Source organism: Neovison vison, chromosome 8 (genome assembly GCF_020171115.1).
Source record: "Neovison vison isolate M4711 chromosome 8, ASM_NN_V1, whole genome shotgun sequence".
Taxonomy (NCBI): domain Eukaryota; kingdom Metazoa; phylum Chordata; class Mammalia; order Carnivora; family Mustelidae; genus Neogale; species Neogale vison.
The window spans coordinates 108484392-108502771 of NC_058098.1; the positions used below are offsets into that span (position 1 = coordinate 108484392).

Below are 18380 nucleotides of genomic sequence, written 5' to 3' on the forward strand. Positions count from 1 at the left end.
CACCATATGATGCAGTAATTCCACTACTGGGCATTTATCCAAAGAAAATGAAAACACTAATTCAAAAAGATATATGCATCCCTCAGTTTACTGCAGCATTATTTACAATAGCCAACATATGGAAGCAACAAAGGTATCCATAAATAGATGAATGGATAAAGAGGATGTGGTATATATACACACAATGGAATATTATTCAGCCATTATGAAATCTTGCTATTTCCAACAACATGTATGCACCCAGAAGGTATAATGCTTAGTAAATTAACTTAGGCAGAGAAAGATATATCCCATATGATTTCACACATATGTGGAATTTTAAAAATGAAACAAGAACAAAGAAAAAAAAAGACAAAAAGAACAGACTCTTAACTATAGAGGAGAAACTGGTGGTTGCCAAAGGGGAGGCAACTGGGGGGATGAATGAAATAGGTGAAGGGGATAAAGAGCATGTTTATCTTGATGAGCACTGAGAAATGTATAGAATTATTGAGTCATATATAAATTGTACACCTGAAACTAATATAATATTGTGTTAATTATACCTAAATAAAGTAAATAAAATAAAATAAGAAAAGAATGTGCATTCTGCTGTTGTTGGATAGAATACTCTATAAATTTCTTTTAAGTCAAGTTCCTTAGCAATGTTGTTTATATCTTTTATATCATTACTGTTTATTATATCAATTTTTATATCAGTTACTATTTATTATATCAATTACTCAGAATGACTGATGTCTGCAACTATAATTTTGGATTTGTTAATTTCTCCTTACAATACTTTCCATTTTTCCTTCATGCATTTTGAGCTATTTTGTGAGTCCATACACATTTAAAAAAATTTTTTTTAATATCTTTATTTATTTATTTATTTAACAGAGAGAGAGAGAGATAGCGAGCACACGCAGGGGTGAACAGTAAGCAGAGGGAGAAGCAGGATCCCAGTTGAGCAAGAAGCTTGATGCAGGATTCATTCCAGGATGCTGGGATCATGACCTGAACTAAAGGAAGATGCATAACTGACTGAGCCACCCAGGTGTCCTGAGTCCACACACATTTAGATTGCTGTGACCTTTTGATGAGTGGACTTCTTTATCATTATGAAGTGTTCCTCTTTATCTATGGTAGTATTCTATTTTCTGAAGTCTATTTTTCCTAATATTAATATAGCCACTCCAGCTCTCTTACGGTTAATGCTTGCAGGTGTAAATGTTTTATTTTCACACTTTTAAACTATTTGTCGTTATATTTTAACTGGGTTTCTTACAGCAAGCATCTAGTTCAGTCTTTTTTTTTTTTTAATCACATCTGACAATCAGCAAATTAAATAGGAGTGTTTAAACCATTTACACCTAAGGTAATTATCAACATGATTGAGTTTGGAACTATTATCTTGCAATTTTCCCCTCTATTTGGGCCATATGTTCTTTCTTCTCTTTTTCCTCTGCTCTCTTCTTTTTTTGATTAATTGCCTAGGTTTTAGTATTCCACTGTTAGAGTTTTAACTGTTATTTTTATTTTATAGGGATTTTTATGGTCTAAAATATGCATCTTGCCCCTAACATATTCTTCCCTCAATAATGTTATACCACTTCTCAGAGAATCAAAGAACCTGATAATAATAAACGATACTTCCATTTCATTCTCACGCCCATTGCGCTACTGTTGAGATTATATAACATCTATCTATCCATCTATCGATATCTTCTACATATGTTATAAAATTCATTGCTAATTTTGCTTTAAATAAACAATTTGTCTTTTTTCCTTATCAGTATTACTGAGGATAATTTATTTTACAACAGACTACATTCATTTAAAGCATGCCATTTAATGAATTTTGACAACTGTACATAACCATGAGAATAACACCAGAATCAAGCTACAGAACATTTCCAACACCTTCCAGAAAATGTCTCATGCCTTTTTACAGTCCCTCCCTTCCTTGATGGATCCTCACCTCCAGTCAACCACTAATGTGCTATTTGTTACTAGAGATTAGTTTACATTTTATGGAAATAAGATCATACAGTATGTTATGTCTTGCTTCTTCCCATAAACATATTGTTTTAAGATTCATCCATACTGTAGCATAGATTAGTCGCTGTTCCTTTTTATTGCTGACTAGAATTCCATTCTATGCAATGCATATATTTAACTTCATTTTTGCATTCACTGTTGATGAACATTTTGCTTGTTTCCAGTTTAGGGCTATTACAAAGAAAACACTATGGAAATTCATGTAAAAATCTTGGAGGAGACATATGTCTTTATTTTCCTTCAGTAAATATGTAGGAGAGAAGTGACTGGGTCATATGGTAAATACATTTTTAACTTTTAAGAGACTGCCAAACAGTTTTCCCAAGTGGTTGTGCAGTTTTACATCCCTACCTGCAATGTAGGAGGTTTCTAGTTGTTCCACGTCTGCCAATAACTGGTCTTTTCTGTCTTTTTAACATTAGCCAATCTAGTGGATACGTAATGGTGTATCCTCATGGTTTGAATTTGCATCTCCCTAATAACTAGCATCTTTTCATGTGTGCATTGGCTGATCATATATTTTCTTTTGTCAGGTGTCCATCCAAACCTTTTGTGCATATTCTATTGGCTTGCTTCATCTAATTTTTAGTTGGATTGTTTTTTCAGTGTTACACATATTCTAAATAACATCCATTGTCAGGTACACATATTGCAAACATTTCTTCCCATTCTGTGGCTTGCCTTTTAATTTCTTTAACAACAAAATCAGTTTTGGCTCAAGATATTTATTTATCTGTTTCCATCCATAGAATAATCTTACAATGTCTGAATATCCTTGTTTGCTCAGTGAAACCTGAACATGCAAACGATGTTGCATTGGGCCTCATGCTATAGCAAATAGACAAGTCTACTACCAAACCTCATAAGAGAAACCACTGAGCTGGGACAAATGGAAAAACAGGGAAACCGTCATTTGTTTAATCGGCACTAGATGAAGAAAAACACAATTGTGTTGAACAATTTCAATAAGCAAAGAGCTTCTGTATTTATCTTCTAATTTCATTTTTTTGACAACCCCATGAAATAGAAAAGCATATCCCCACTTTACAGATGGGAAAACAGAGGTCCAACTGAGGTTACCTAGCTAAGTCAAGGTCTCCCAGAGCAGGACAGAACTAGGATTCAAACCCAGTACTCTGTAGTCCTAAACGTCATGCTCTTTTCGTGATAAGTAATGTCCACGCCGATGCCCTAAGAAAGTTTATCGCGTTCTCAATCTACGCTATATATCCATCACCTGTATCCTGGGCTTTGACTTCCATACCATGATTCTCAGAGAATCCCAGAGCACCATTTAAATATATATATATATATATATATATATATATATATATATATATATGACTCCCTGCTGAGTTCCCTAAAACACACACACACACACAGACACACACACACACACAGCCCTAGACATTCCCTAGGGATGAAATGGGTGTGAAATGAGAAAGAAATAGGTTTTAAGAAAAGAAAGACTTATGAGACTCTCCTCTAGCAGAAGGCTGGTAAGATTTTTCTGAAGTGATGGCCAGTGATTTTACTTAAAACTCACAGGACATGGGCCCTGCTGAGGGACAGACAGAGAGGTGCCTCCTGTGACTCTTATTCTTTATCATATCCCCATGTCTGCTTGCAAAGAGGAACTGAGAAGCCTTCTGTAGGCAGGTATGCTAGAGTCTAGAAGGTACATATCTTGTGAAAATCTGATCGAAGAAACTGAGACTGACCCAGAATATAAATGAAGATTTAAGGGATTCTGTGGAAAGATTATTCCTCATTTCTAAATATGTTGATTTTATAGGCAATGGTTCTAGAAATGTGAGGTATTTGTTTACAGGTAATATTCACTGGAATTATTGGAACCCATCCTCAGGGTAAGATTCAGAAGAACTGCATATAGAGTGTCTCTAAAACTATTAAGTCAGTGAGAGGGCAGGATTCAATTCACAAAAGTCTGCTTTACATAAAACCAGCAAGTAAGACTTAGGTGCAACAAGATTTCAGGAATATATTAAAAACATGGTTCAATGCACAAATAGTGGTGGTCATTTGCTCAGGAATATCTGAAGTCCTTACTTACCCTGAACTCCATTCTTTGACAAGGACAGTACTTTGGTGAGTTTTTTGAAATCAGGAGGTGTCATTCCGCCCATTCATTGATTCCACAAATATGAGTGAAATCTTACTTTGTGCAGGGCACAGTTCTAGGTGTTATGGAAACATCAATTACAAAGAGAGAAACTTGGTGAGTTATCTTGTGGTGTTAAAGAAGTGACTAAGGATAGTGTGTCATACATGATAAGCAACTGGGTATGTGTTCATTATTGTTGGAATTTTATTCTTAAAGGTGTTGAGTAAAAAGAGATCACCAGAGATAATGACTGAATCCAGCTGAATGCTAACAGCGATGGAGCTGTGGCCCCACGTGGCCGGGAACCCAGCCTGGACTGCCTCAGCTACTATTTGGCCTAAAAGAATTTAAGAGGCGAGGCAGACCCAAAATACTCCATTTGGCTGGTACACTTAAAATACTGATATTGAAAGCTAGGAAATTCATTGTTGTAGCAAATTCCTCTAAATAATACCCAAGAGAGGTATCAGCTACCAGCCATCCTGGCCAGCTAGCTCTTGGACTAACTCCTTCACATCATAGAACTTCTGCTTCAGGGACCAACAGAAAGTTTGAAAGCAAAGCTCCAAATAGCTTCACGGCCAAGTGTGATGTAATGACACAAGGCAATTTCATTCAGGTCAGTTGAAGCAACCTGTGCAGAGAGCCAGGCACTCTCAGAGGGGGAGATGCCAAATGAAGGATCCACAATTTTTATGTGCGAAGAACTCACAACCGCAAACCAAGAGTGATGGTACAATAAGAGGGGTCTGGCTGCTCCAAGAAGCTTATCGGGGGTCCCTTATTCAAGGAGAGACTCAGAGGTGTCCTGTAGGAGAGGACAGCCTGAACTAGATCTCAAAAGACGACTATGAACAGGCAGGGAAAGGAAGACAAAGATGTGAGATGAACATGGAGGCAAGGTGGGCAGGCTGCTTGTGAGAAAAGCCAAAGTAGGGCAGGGGTGAGTACGGAGCCTCAACGCGGAGAAGAGAAGGCACAGGGGTGGGATGGAGGTTGGCAAGGTCCAGGCAGAGGAATGAGCGTCAAGGTGGCAGGAAGGAGCTTAAGTTTATCCAGTACAGAATTTACTGGGAGGTCCGGGAGGGTCCCAGCAGTCAAGTATTTAGGTGTGGTCGCTGGTGGAGGATGGATTTGATGAGGGGCATGAGGATGGATGTGAGGGGCAGGGCACAAGAAAGGGAGCTGGGGAGGGCCCAAGTGAGGTCATAAGGAGGGAAGGCCTTGAGTAATCTCCCAATGGGAGGCACAGTCGCCAGAATGTGGTAATTGGTGGGGGGAGGACACTTGAGTCTCAGGGGTGAAGGCAGGCGACAATAGTGACACTTCCTGAGCATTAATGGCCACCACGGGAAGTGTTCTGCCATCACAGTCAGTGGATAGAACACAGAGGGCCTGAGCGGGGCAGTGCAACATACATGTCCTGCAAGACCTCACCCCAAGTGCCCGCCAGGGTGCCCCCAAGCCAGGAAGCATGCAGGGCACCATCAGCACTCAGCAGTGGGGAAGAGGCCTTGGATGTCCCAGGTCCCATAGGAAGACATTAATAAGAAACCTAAGGATGGTACCCATGGCCAAAGACAGAAAACAGGAATCCTACCCAGTCACACGGGTCACTCAGGCAGGGCAGTTGGCTGCTGAGTCCTCAAGGCCTGGAAAGATCCCTGACACACTAGTCATGTAATGAAGGGAGGAGGAGACATGTCTGCCAGTTCTGGAGAGAGTAGGTAGGGAGAAAAGTCCTGGCAGGAGGAGCCCATCATATTTTTCAGAGGCCTTCATCATGCCAACACTTACTGCATCAAGCTAGCCCTGCTACCCAGCATCTGAGCAGCCAGTGGGGAGAAGGGCATCAAGTTTCCTTCCCCTCCTTGTTAAAGGCAGGAGAATGTGAGTGATGCAGGGTGGGGGCAGCTGGGCTCACTAAGGGCTAGACAGGTCCTCCTGTCTCCAGGCCTATGGAAGCAAATGGGAAGAAAGGGGATCCCAGCAAGGAGCTTGCTGACTGCTACTGCCAAATCCCAGAGAAGGAAGGCGCTGCCTGCTCCGTGTGGCAGGGACTGTGTCTGACTTCAGCACTAGCCTCAAAAGCAAGGTTGCCAGATTTAATAGACTGAAGCAGAGGATACCCATTTAAATATGAATTTCAAATAAACAATGCATAACTGTCAGTTTAAGTATTGGGATATAGTTAGACTAAAAAATTACACATTGGATATCTAAAATTCACATTGGGATGACTATATTTTATTTTATTTTTTAAAGATTTTATTTATTTATTTGAGAGATCACAAGTAGGCAGAGAGGAAGGCAGAGAGAGGGAAGCAGGCTCCCTGCTGAGCAGAGAGCCCAATGCGGGACTCAATCCCAGGACCCTGGGATCATGACCTGAGCTGAAGGCAGAGGCTTTAACACACTCAGCCACCCAGGCACCCAGGGGTGTATTTTAGCTGGTAAACCTACTGGCAAGGGACAGTGTATTTACTGAGTACATAAATACATACGTACTGGAAGAAGCCATCCCCCACATTTCTCTTACCTGCCTTTAACTGTGAAATGAAGCTCTAACTATTGATGTCTTGTCACATTAGAAGGGAGGAGACTCAGGGCCAGCTGCCTAGCTGGTGGTCTGTTTTTTCTGCTCACCAAACTCCAGAACCATACACTTAAGTTCTAGAGTACTCTCACGAGAGTTTCTCTATGCTTAAGGATGACCTAACACACTGAATAAACATCTGATTCAACAAACTCGAGGTTACCCCGCCCCTGAACCTGAAGCCAAATAATTGGCAGCACAGTGATACCCACGGGAATTTGGAGACAGGGTCTAGAAACAAGGTTTGATAACTTTCTAAAAAAACAATAGGTGTGAAGTGGGGAGAGGTATACTTAGTGTAAGATTTTGCCATGTTACAATCAGCTTCACTGAACTGCTTCCTCATAAGGCAGAGAAAGGGATATAAGGGCTACAAACTAGAGAGAAACAGGAAAGCCAGAATATTTCACAGTAAACACTAACTTCTCTCTGGGCTTGTTTCAAAACACAGACCATCTCTTTTCTCCAGATGAAGCATTTCTTCTGGAAGATCCCAATAACCAGATTTTCAGTGGGTCAACCCCTTGCTGCAATGGGGGATAGAGAGAGAGAAACAAAAAGGAAGCAGCAACAGAACCACAATGGGGATCCTGAACAAGGCCAGGAACCACAGAGGATACAAAGGAGGTGAAGGTCAGGAAAATCTGGTATGTCCTGGGGTCAATTAGATTGACAGCTTGATGGGACGTGGACCTAACCCTTATTCAGTACTGTGCCCTGCATAGTATGTGGTAAGGATCCTGTATTTTTTTTTTTTTTTGAGGATTCCATAGTTTTTTATTGATTAATTTCTATTAATCACCTTTCATTTCTCCCACTGAAACCTTAAGCTAGAATTGTGACCTCTGCTGTTGGCATTTGGAGGGTATTTCCCTAAAATCAAGAGAAACTTTAGTGTTTACTAATACTAGCAATATAGCACTTATAAAATCAAGGTAAATTAAGCTTAAATCAAGCTAAAAAATAAATAGAGCTGAAGAAAAATGAAACATGCTATACATACCGCACTTCAGTTGTACATAAAGATGCAAGTATATATGTGTGTATATATAAACTTATAAATGTGGAATATATGGCAACTCTTTGTTATGTGGTCTATTAACTTCCTGTGTCATGGATTGTGAATAGTGGACAAAGAAGTCAATGTGTAGAGCACTTGCCTCTCTGTAATAGTTACAAATACCACCGGGCAAAAAATTAAAAGAAGAAATTTATTTTCCTTTGCCATGCATGTGAAGAATCATCAGGTTTCATATCAGGTTATTTTGATCCATTTTAAGTTTTCATAATAGTTTAATACTGCTGCTTTTTATTTGTTAGTGAAGTTTATTTCCAGGTCACACTAAGAAGCTTCCCAAAAAGCTCTCCTGTAGTTCTCAACACTCTCTGTGCACTAGAATCACCTAAGGAGCTTAAATACATACACTTCAGATTCTTGGGAAAAAGAAAAAGAAAAGAAATACAGGTAAAAGCTGAGAAAAGATAAAATGAAATACTAAAAAAAATAATCAATAACCTCCTCCAAAAGAAAGAATTATAGTCTTACAAGTTTTCATTACATATAAAGTGGTAAAATACCAATTCAAGGTGGGTACTGGCAAGATACAGATACATATTATTATACTTAATGTACTCACCTTGGAAAAACAAAGAGGGAATGAAAAACCGAGAAAAGACAGAACAGAGCAAGTGGCAAAATGGTAGACTTATTAGGAATTACAGTAAATAAAAATGAGCTTAGCATTCCAAATTAAAAGATTACCAAACTGGATAAAAACCAGGACCTCACCATATGTTGTTTATAAAAATCTCACAATGGCACATGTAGGTTGATATAATGACAGATCGGTTAAAATAAAAGGGTGGGTAGAGATAGACCAGGAAAACACTCGGCATCAGAAAACTGGTATGGTTATAACAATAGCAAAGAAAGTAGACTTTAAGACAAAAAAAATTTACCAGAAACCAAGAGAAACATTTAATGACTATAATAGGCTTAATTCCTCTAGAAGATATAATAATCCAAAATCTGTATGTGCTAAATATAAATAACAAAGCTTAAAATACACTAAACAAAGTTAGCAGAAATTTTTTAACAATACATTTTTATTTTATAAAGAAAGGTTTTAGACCAATGAGCTAGAAGAAGCTGGAAAAAGAAAGCAAATTAATTCCCAACTAAATTGAAGTGAGAAAATAATAAAGAAATTAAATCAATAACAGAAAATGGACAAAAATGCAAGAAAAGCATTCAAGACAAAAGCATATTATTTGAAAAGATTATCAAAAACAATAAACATCTAGAAAAATCAACCCCTAAAAAAGCCAAAAGCTATATTAGGAATAAGAAGGGTCATCACTACAGATCCTATAGACATTAATATTATAATAAGAAAATATTAACAATTTAGACATATTTTACAAATTAGAGGAAAAGGACAAATTCCTGAAAAAGCACAAATTAATAAAACTGACAGAGAAGAACTTGTTAATCTTAAGATTCATATTTGTTAAGGAAGTTAACCAGGTAATCAAAAATCCTCCTATTAAAAAAAAAAAGTCCAGATGGCTTCTTAGTAAAGACTACCAAATTTAAGAAATAATACCAATCTTATAAAAACTCCTTGAGAAAATAGAGGAGAAGGAACCACTTTCTAGTGAGCACAGTACAACCCTTATACCAAAACCTAATAAGGACATCTCAAAGGAAAGAAAATTACATTCTTCACAAGAAACACACAAATCCTTATATAAATATTACCAATTTGTATAATATAAAAGCATTATAATACATCATGACAAAGGATTTCAAAGAGTGCAAATCAGGCTCAGCATTTGAAAAGTAATCAATGTAACTCATTTCATTAATAGAATGAAGAAATCTCAAAATGGATGAAAGATCTCAATGTAAGATAGGAATCTACTGAAATCCTAGAGGAGAACATAAGCAGTAATCTCTTTGACCTCAACCACAATAATTTCTTTCAAGACACATCTCCAAAGGCAAGTGAAACAAAAGCAAAAATAAACTTTTGGGACTTCATTAAGATAAAAAGCTTCTACACAGCAAAGGAAAGTCAACAAAAATAAGAGACAGCCCACAGAATGGGAGAAGATCTTTGCAAATGACATTACACTTAAAGGGCTGATATCCAAGATCTATAAAGAACTTGTCAAACTCAACACAAAAAACTAATAACCCAGTCAAAAAATGGGCAGAAGACATGAACAGATACTTCTCCAAAAAAGACATACAAATGGCTAACAGAACCATGAAAAAATGCCCAACATTAGCCAACAGGGAACTACAAATCAAAACCACAATGAGATCCACCTTATACCAATTAGAATGGCAAAAATTAACAAAACAGGAAACAACAAATGTTGGGGAGGATATGGGGAAAGGGAAACCCTCTTACTCTTTTGGTGGGGATGCAAACTGGTACAGTCACTCTGGAAAACAGTATAGAGGTTCCTCAAGATGTTAAGAATAGAGCTTCCCTATGACCCAACAATTGCACTACTGAGTATTTACCTCCAAGATGCAGATGTAGTGAAAAGAAGGGGCATATGCACCCCAATATTCATAGCAGCAATGTCCACAATAGCCAAACTGTGTAAGGAGGTGAGATGCCCTTTAACAGACAAAAGGATAAAATGTGGTACATATACACAATGGAATATTATCCAGCCATCAGAAAGGATGAATACCCACCATTTGCATCAACATGGATGGAACTGGAGGGGATTATGCTAAGTGAAGTAAGTCAAGCAGAGAAAGACAATTACCATAGGGTTTCACTCATATGTGGAACATAAGCAATAGCACAGAAGATCACAGCGGAAGGGAGGAAAACCCAAAGGGGGAGAAAGCAGAGAGAGAGATGAATCATGGGAGAATATGGACCCTAAGAAACAATCTGGGGGTTTCAGAGGGGAGGAGCATGGGAGGAGGCGTAAGAGGGTGATGGGTATTGAGAAGGGCATGTGTTGTGATGAGCACTGGGTGTTATACTTAACTGATGAATCATTGGACATTACATCAAAACTTTTTTTGTGCACTATACAGTAGCTAACTGAACATAATAAACAAAAAGAAAAAAAAAGAAATTTCACATGATCAGCTAAGTGAATAGAGGGAAAAATTAAGTCAACATCCAACATCCATGATAAAAATACTCACCCAACTAGGAGTGGAAGGGAACACCTCAGTCTAATAAAAGACACCCACAAAAAATTCAATTACATTTCTATATAATATTAAGAACAATTGATAATTAAATTTTAAGAAGAAATATCATTTGAATAAATTTAGAAAAAATGTGAAAGATCTCTACACTGTAAATTAGAAAATATGCTAAGAAAAATTAAATTCCTATATAAATACAGAGATAAATCATCTTAGATTTGAAAGACCCAGCACTGCCCAAATTGCTTAATAGATTCCATGTAATCACAAACAAATACAATCAGGCTTTTTGTTTAAAAAAAAAAATCTGGGGCGCCTGGGTGGCTCAGTGGGTTAAAGCCTCTGCCTTTGGCTCAGGTCATGATCTCAGGGTCTTGGGATAGAGCCCCACGTCGGGCTCTCTGCTCAGCGGAGAGCCTGCTTCCCCCACTCTCTCTCTCTGCCTGCCTCTCTGCCTGCTTGTGATCTCTATCTGTCAAATAAATAAATTTTTAAAAAATCTGATAAGCAGGTCCAAAATTGTACATGGAAATGCAAAGTCCCAGACAAGTCAAAACAGCCAAGACAATTTTGAGTAAGAACAGACTTAGACAACTCTTACAACCTGATTTTTTTGGTAACAGTTTTGAGACACTTGAAATATTTCAGGATACAGAGTAACCAGAACCCTCATGCATTGCTCAAATGAATATAAAATGGCAGTTGCTATAAAGAAAAATGGCAGTTTCTATAAAGTTAGACATACACATATCCATCATCCAGCAAGTCCTCTCTAGGCATTTACTCTAAGAAAAAAAAAGGAAAGGGTTGTACCAGAATATTCACCGTGTCTTATTCATTGCAGCTAAAAGTCTAGATGCAAACCAAATGTTCAACCCTGGGAGAATGGATTAAAAAATTGTGTTTATTCACTTAATGTTACTACTCAGCACTAAAAATGAACAAACTATCAACAACGTTGAGGAATATTAAGACATCATGTTGAGTGAAAGAAACTGGATGCACAACAACTACACACTGTATGTTTCCATTTACATGAAGTTCAAGAACTGACAAAATTTAGCTATGGGGAGAGAACTCACGAAGGTGGTTGTCTCTCCTGTGGTGTAAGGTGAGAGCCAACTGCAAAGGTGGAAATGTTTTATATTTGGTTTGAGTGTTCATTACACAAGAGTATATGCTTGTCATTGAACCCTAAAATGACATAATATATAAAATGACAAATGACCCAAAATGACAAATACCTTAAAATCTGTATATTTTACCATATGCAAATTGAATCTCAGCAAGCATTCAAAAATATTTTAAGTAAGGTGTTGGATGTGCACTCACATTTTCCTCTGGGTGGCTTAGACTGATTGATCTTTCATGTTACCTGAAGCTCAGTCTGCAGGATTTGGTGTTTGAGAGTCCTGGAATCCCAGGCTTGAGCACAGAGGTACGCCCACCCAAGCCCCTCCCAGCCAGGCCGGCAAAAGCCGGGCAGCCCCACAAGCCAGATTTGCAGGCCTTCCTGATTACCTTCCTCTTATAAACCCTGGCACCAGCTTGGCCATCAGTGCAGTAAATTTTGAACACACACCAATTCTAAATTACTCTGAAAATAATACCCTAAGAAGCGGGATTGTATAAGGAAGAACACAGGATAAGGGTCCAGGGTTTGGAGGTAAATTCCCAGGGCATCTACTCCCAGACCCTGTAATCTTAGGCAAATCCCCAATTTTCTGTTCATTAGAAGGTGGGGATGACACACAACTGTTCAGGCAACATCCCGGGGCTTTGAGGAGCTAGAGCCGAGAGGCATAGGGGGAGGCCTCCTGTAAATGCAAGGCTCCGGGTGAATTTATAGTACTATTAGTACTGTTTTATGCAATAGCCTGACTCCACCCTCCCTCCCCACATAATGCACACACTTTGACCTATTTTTTAAAACTTTAAATTAGAACCTTTGTCAGAGGTTGATAAATTTTAACAGCCAAGAATGTTTCTTTCAGAAAATGGAAAAATGCTGGTTCAAGGCTTCTCACATTCTCTGTGGATCCCACCCCCCCAGAGATACAGACAATCAAGATTTAGACATCACTTTTAACCTGAGCGTCCGGTTTTCACCACAGACTCTTACCTGCTTCCGTTAGAAGATGAAGCCCCTGTCTGCCTCTCTCCTCACTCCTTACCAATGCCAGGCAGGATCTCACACTCACCTTTAGAGAGCAAACCCTGACAGCCAACTCACCTGCTGACGAAGGTCAAGGCCAAGGCTGTGGCCAGATGAGGCATCAGCCGAAGGGTCTGTGTTTGGTGCTCAATGATCTTTACTTCTTCCTTGGCCTTAGGCCCAAACTGCCTCCGGCTAGAGAGAATTAAGCAGATACAATTTTTACCAAAATTCAATAGGTAATGTCATTTCCCAAGCCAAATGTGTCAAGTAGCCATTTGCCTTCCAAATCCTTCAGGATACAGAATGCCTGAGTCTCCTAAAATGTGGTTGAGATAATTAGATATTGAAAGTTTCTTAGGACAGTCCAACAAAAACCTTTTCAGCTCTTCTGGAAATTAATCTTTCCACCATGGAATATTTTTTAAAGCAGCCTATCTATTTAATTAACACACAGAGTAATTTTTACTCCTTAACATTTACATGGCATTTTACAGTTCCAAGTGCCCCGTGATCATTAATTATTCAGCTTTGCTAAGTTTGTGACATAATTAATAGGATGGGAGCAACATCCGAGAACATATTTCAAAAGGACATCCTCAACAAGGAGGCAACCCTTACCCTGGTGCTCCTGTCAGATTCCCAGACGGGTCATTACTTTCGGTCCACCTCCATCTCCCCTGCAGCTCCGCAAGGAAAGGTGCTCACATCCTGCCTCAAATCCTGTGCTTTATGAACAGTGGTCACGTTTTGCTCTGAGGCAGTGGTATCGGGGCCAACGGGGGACCTCCTCAGAGCGACGCATGAAGTAGCCTGAGATTATCCCCACAGGCAACACCCACAGACTAATCTTCTGAATCCCTCGGCAGTGGGCGGCAGAGAGCCAGTCCTGACCGAACTCACCTCCTCCCCAGCCCAGTGATGCTCTGGGCTTGGCAGCCTCCTTGTCTTCGAATGTCTCTGACCTGCATGCCGATTTATGAAAAAACATTTCGCGCACACATGCCTGCACACACGAGCACAGGTGCACGCACACCCGGGCATATGCACACAGGTGCACGCGGTGCTCTGTTACCAAAAAGGCCAAGCAGGCTTGTGCTTCAGGCAACAGTGAAGTGAGGATATCTATCTATCCATCACAAGGAGAGAAGGGAAACAGCAGGGAGAGAAGGGAAATAGCAATGTTTAAAAATGTCTATATTTGATAGACTTTCTTAAACACAAGTTGATGCTTTAATATTGTCTTTATTTATTCTTAAAAGAAGGACACAATGATCTTCTTAGTGCGCACGGTGTCTAGAATTCGTGGTCCCTGCTGCGTGTGTGGGAGGGGGTAAGGACACACATGGCCAGAGGGGCATCTAGGGGCAGCTGCTTTCCAGCTTTATGAGTGCAAGCTTGTTGTCTATGTGCACAGACTTCTCCAGACACGGTCTAACCGCCCCACTGTTGGCTATCCGAAGTTCACCCCCCAGCTCTGCCCTTGGTCCATCCTAGCGCACTCCAACACCAGCGGTGGGGGAGGGGGCATGGTGCCAGATGAGGCCTGACAGCTTATAGGGAAACCTCTCGGCTCTTCCTGGAACAGCGCGAAGCCAGTAGGAAAATCACAGATCCAACAATGGCATATCATGACGTCAGGTCATTGAAAATTCCATTTGTCTCCACTCTCTCCATTTCCTTTCTCAGATGCTATGATTAGACTAGCTTTTTCTATGGTTGCTGTAGCTAAAATTTTCTGTACTGAAGGCATTCGCTGCCACACGAGACTCACTCCCCGGAAGGACATCTGGGCACCTGCTCTGTGGCGACACCACTTTAGGTGCCGGGTGTCCACAAGGGTCAAGGAGGTGGAGGACCAGCTGTTGAGCTCAGAGCCCTGGACTCAGAGAGAATGAGACCAGGTGACGTAATCAGGAGAGACTTGCATGTACCCCCCAGCCCACTCTGTCAATCACCAGTATTTTCTACTGTGTTGCTAGAGGGAACTTCAACCACACGGCACTGGGAAAACATGCCCCTGATCACAACACCTTTTAGCTTTTGTTTTGCTATAAAATCATTACAGTAGCAACACCACTTTAGATAGCGTCCCATCAGATTTTCTGTTTTGGTGTGAAGTATCTGTCTAGGCCCCACACACAGTGTGAATGAATGAATGAATGGATTTTGTCAATGAGGAAATGCAATGAAGCGCCACCAAGATGTCCACTCAAGACTTCAGGGAAGGTCTTCAGAAGCCAGATCTGACTCCTGACCCAGTGTGCCTCAGTTTCCCAATGCAGCCACACCTTAAAACTGTCCCATTTCCTCTTTGACCCTCACAGTTCAATTAGGATGACAGATGCAGAGTAGAAAGAGGCCCCCAGGATCCCATGTGGCAAGGCTCAGGCCTTTTGTTGTGCTGTTAGGGACGAAAGAGTTTCATTAGTGAGCCACCATAGACTTCTCAGGTAATTTCACTTAACTTGGGAGGTTATACAAATTTCCAACTTTTCTTGAAAACTAGGAAGATCTGGCAATTCTGGACCCCATCTCCATGATTTGATCCACTGGAGCTCGGAGGCTATTGCCCTCTCCGTCTGGGGCATGGCTATTACCCAAGGTACCAAGAGTCCTTTCTGCTTGCTGACATTACCTGCAGGCCTGGAAGGCACTGTGTCTTCAACTACTCCCACAGGGGATTTCTTTTTTTCATCCACAATCAATTTACATCAGCATCCTAACCTGTTAATTAAGTTCTGGGTTTATGATATATGGCCAGATGTCGGCATTCTCTACGAATCTATGAATTCATTAACAGAACTAGAGAGTGAAACAGAGCAGCTCTGGCCAGCTCAGACAGCATGAAATCCAAATGCTTCAGCTTGGCATTCAAGGGCCTAGTTTGGCCTTACTTGAGTGTCCCAACTGTTTTTCCTGCTAAGCCCCTTCTGAAGCTTCCTGTCCCGGGCCTCTGTCCAGGCAAGGCATTCATCCAACCTCACTTGGCTGCCACACATCCTATTTTTGGTGGCTTAGCCAACTGCCCTCTACTCCCATTGATACTTTTCTTGCATTTGTGACATGCCCCTTCAAAAACCAAACCAAACCAATCAAAGCAGGAAGCTACTTCTCAGAACACCCTGAGCATTTCACCTATGATGCCTCCCAGATGGGAGCACTTCTACCTTTCATGCTGGCATCATGGCAATCTGTACTGACCACATGTTTTGATGCACTGACTTCTGAAGCCTTCTTTACTGACCCTTGAGGGATTGGCCCTCCCAGGGCTGGCCAGTGCCTGCAATGAGCAAGGGACCACTCTGCCTATCCATCTTTCCCATGCAAACTCACCAATCCAGAGCCCACAACCCCAACCATCTCCTTTACTCTTACTCTGGGCCACTAACCCCCACGGCCAGGTATCAGACAACAAGAGACAGCCCCAGAACCTTCCGAAATTATTCAAACCAGCCAATCCTAAGCCTGCTTAGCCTGCTTGCCCTTCCTTCTCCATCCTTTCTCACAGAAACTACAATAAAGGCTCTTGTCCATGTTTTCCCCTTGCTCCTCCTGCCTCTTAACCATCCCTGGTGCCTCCCCATATGGCCTTGCATGGCATGGCACACCCCCTCCTCTTGGGAACTGTAACAAGCTATCTTTTTTTTTCTTCAATTTATTTATTTTCAGAAAAACATTATTCATTATTTTTTCACCAAGCTATCTTTTTAATGGCAGTCATCCCCTGATCTGTTGGCCTCACCATACCTGAACAATATTAAAACTTATGGGGCCAGCCTTTTCTGTCTTGATGTGCCCCAGCTTGGCCAGATGTGAGTACTCAGGAAAGAGAAGGCAAGATGACAGAGGGAATGTCCCACCATCTCCTAGGAGTTCCAATCCAACTCCTCCACCCATCCACCCTTCCATGTCTCCTTGGAATGTTCACTTGTGATGAGATGTCCCAAAAAAGGCCAATGGTCAGACACTGGAGTGCTGAGTGGAAGCCATCAGCGAGTTAGGATGGGGATGGAAGATGCAAAAAAGATGAGGAATCCACCCCGCCCTTATGCCCCACAGTCCACCCCACCACCGGTTTGTTTAGCTTTGCTGTTTGTTTTAGTTTTTGTTTTTTTTTCCAGGGACCAGACAAAATGAGTGGGCAGAAGGCATACAGCACCACCCACTTTCCCTCCCCCTCTCTGGCCCAAGACAGTGACAATCCCCAAAGCATTGAGCTGAGGGTTCCCTCTAGCTCCTCACCCATCAGATGTGTTCTTTGGCTTCCTTAAGACAAAAATGATACTGAAGTCTAGTGACCCTGCTCCTACCCAGAGATGTAGCCAGAGGTCATCCCTGTGACTACCACTATTAGCCTCCAAACTGGCGTCTTAGCTCCAATGGGCAGCAGAGGGAGAGGGCCTCAAGTCCCTGAGCTCTGAGAGGGTGTGGCCAGTGCAGGCACCCTGCCCTGCTGCTGTGTGGTCACCCTCCTGTTTACACTCTCGGGCACAGCAACGGCACTGTGGGTCAGGATGGTCCCGGCCCGACTTCTGGTTGCCAGCATCCTGGCAGGGTGCCCTGAACGCAGCTCACAGGGCTGTAATCCCTGCAGCTGGCCAGCAATTACTGCCGGCCAGACCTTTTTACTGCTCCGGTTTATGATCTATATGGGCACAAGATTCTTCCTGTCCTTTTCCGCTGCTAGGTTACTATTTTTCTTTAAAAACATATGTAAAGGCTATATTTTTCTCTATAATCATCATTTTTATTTCAGTGCCGAAGAAAACCTCAAGACACTGAGCTCAAATTTTTCATGCTCTTTAAAAACAAAAAGGGATGCTTGTGCATACAGCAATATCCATGCGAAAAGAAAGCCGCGGCTCTGAGAAGGCTGTGAATGATGCCATTTAAAATTATAGATTTGAAAAGCTATTTCTGGATTCCAGCAACTCATAAGGCATAGAGGAAACATCTATTTTGGGTTGTTTTATTTCATTCCCACTCAATTTTGAACACGGCTGCTTAAAGCAACATTCATGGAAAGTGACACGCTATTAATCACCAATGCAGCTACTGCGCGCGCAGCCTCTGGGGGAGGCCGCGCTGCCTGCCTTCCCATCTCCCTCTGGTCTCTTCTCCCAAAGGAGGCCAGTGACCTACTAAAAAGATAATTGCTTTGCATGTTTCCTGCTCTGCAACATCATTGCATCAGTCTACTCTGAATGACATCCAGTCAAATTGGAAGAAGGAGAGGAGCTTTGTGGCTGGGCCTCGTCCTTGACCCTGAGAC

The 18380-nt window shown here is 41.1% G+C and overlaps 1 protein-coding gene across 7 annotated transcripts in view; it reads right to left on the reverse strand.

The window, feature by feature from the left end:
* The window catches only part of ACOXL (acyl-CoA oxidase like), a 349357-nt gene that overhangs the window by 163982 nt on the left and 166995 nt on the right, over nucleotides 1-18380 (reverse strand). For all 7 annotated transcript variants that reach the window (XM_044261633.1, XM_044261636.1, XM_044261634.1 and 4 more), the window contains one exon: nucleotides 13184-13300. In XM_044261633.1, coding sequence (XP_044117568.1) covers nucleotides 13184-13300 — 117 coding nt within the window. The remainder of the gene's footprint in view (nucleotides 1-13183; nucleotides 13301-18380) is intronic.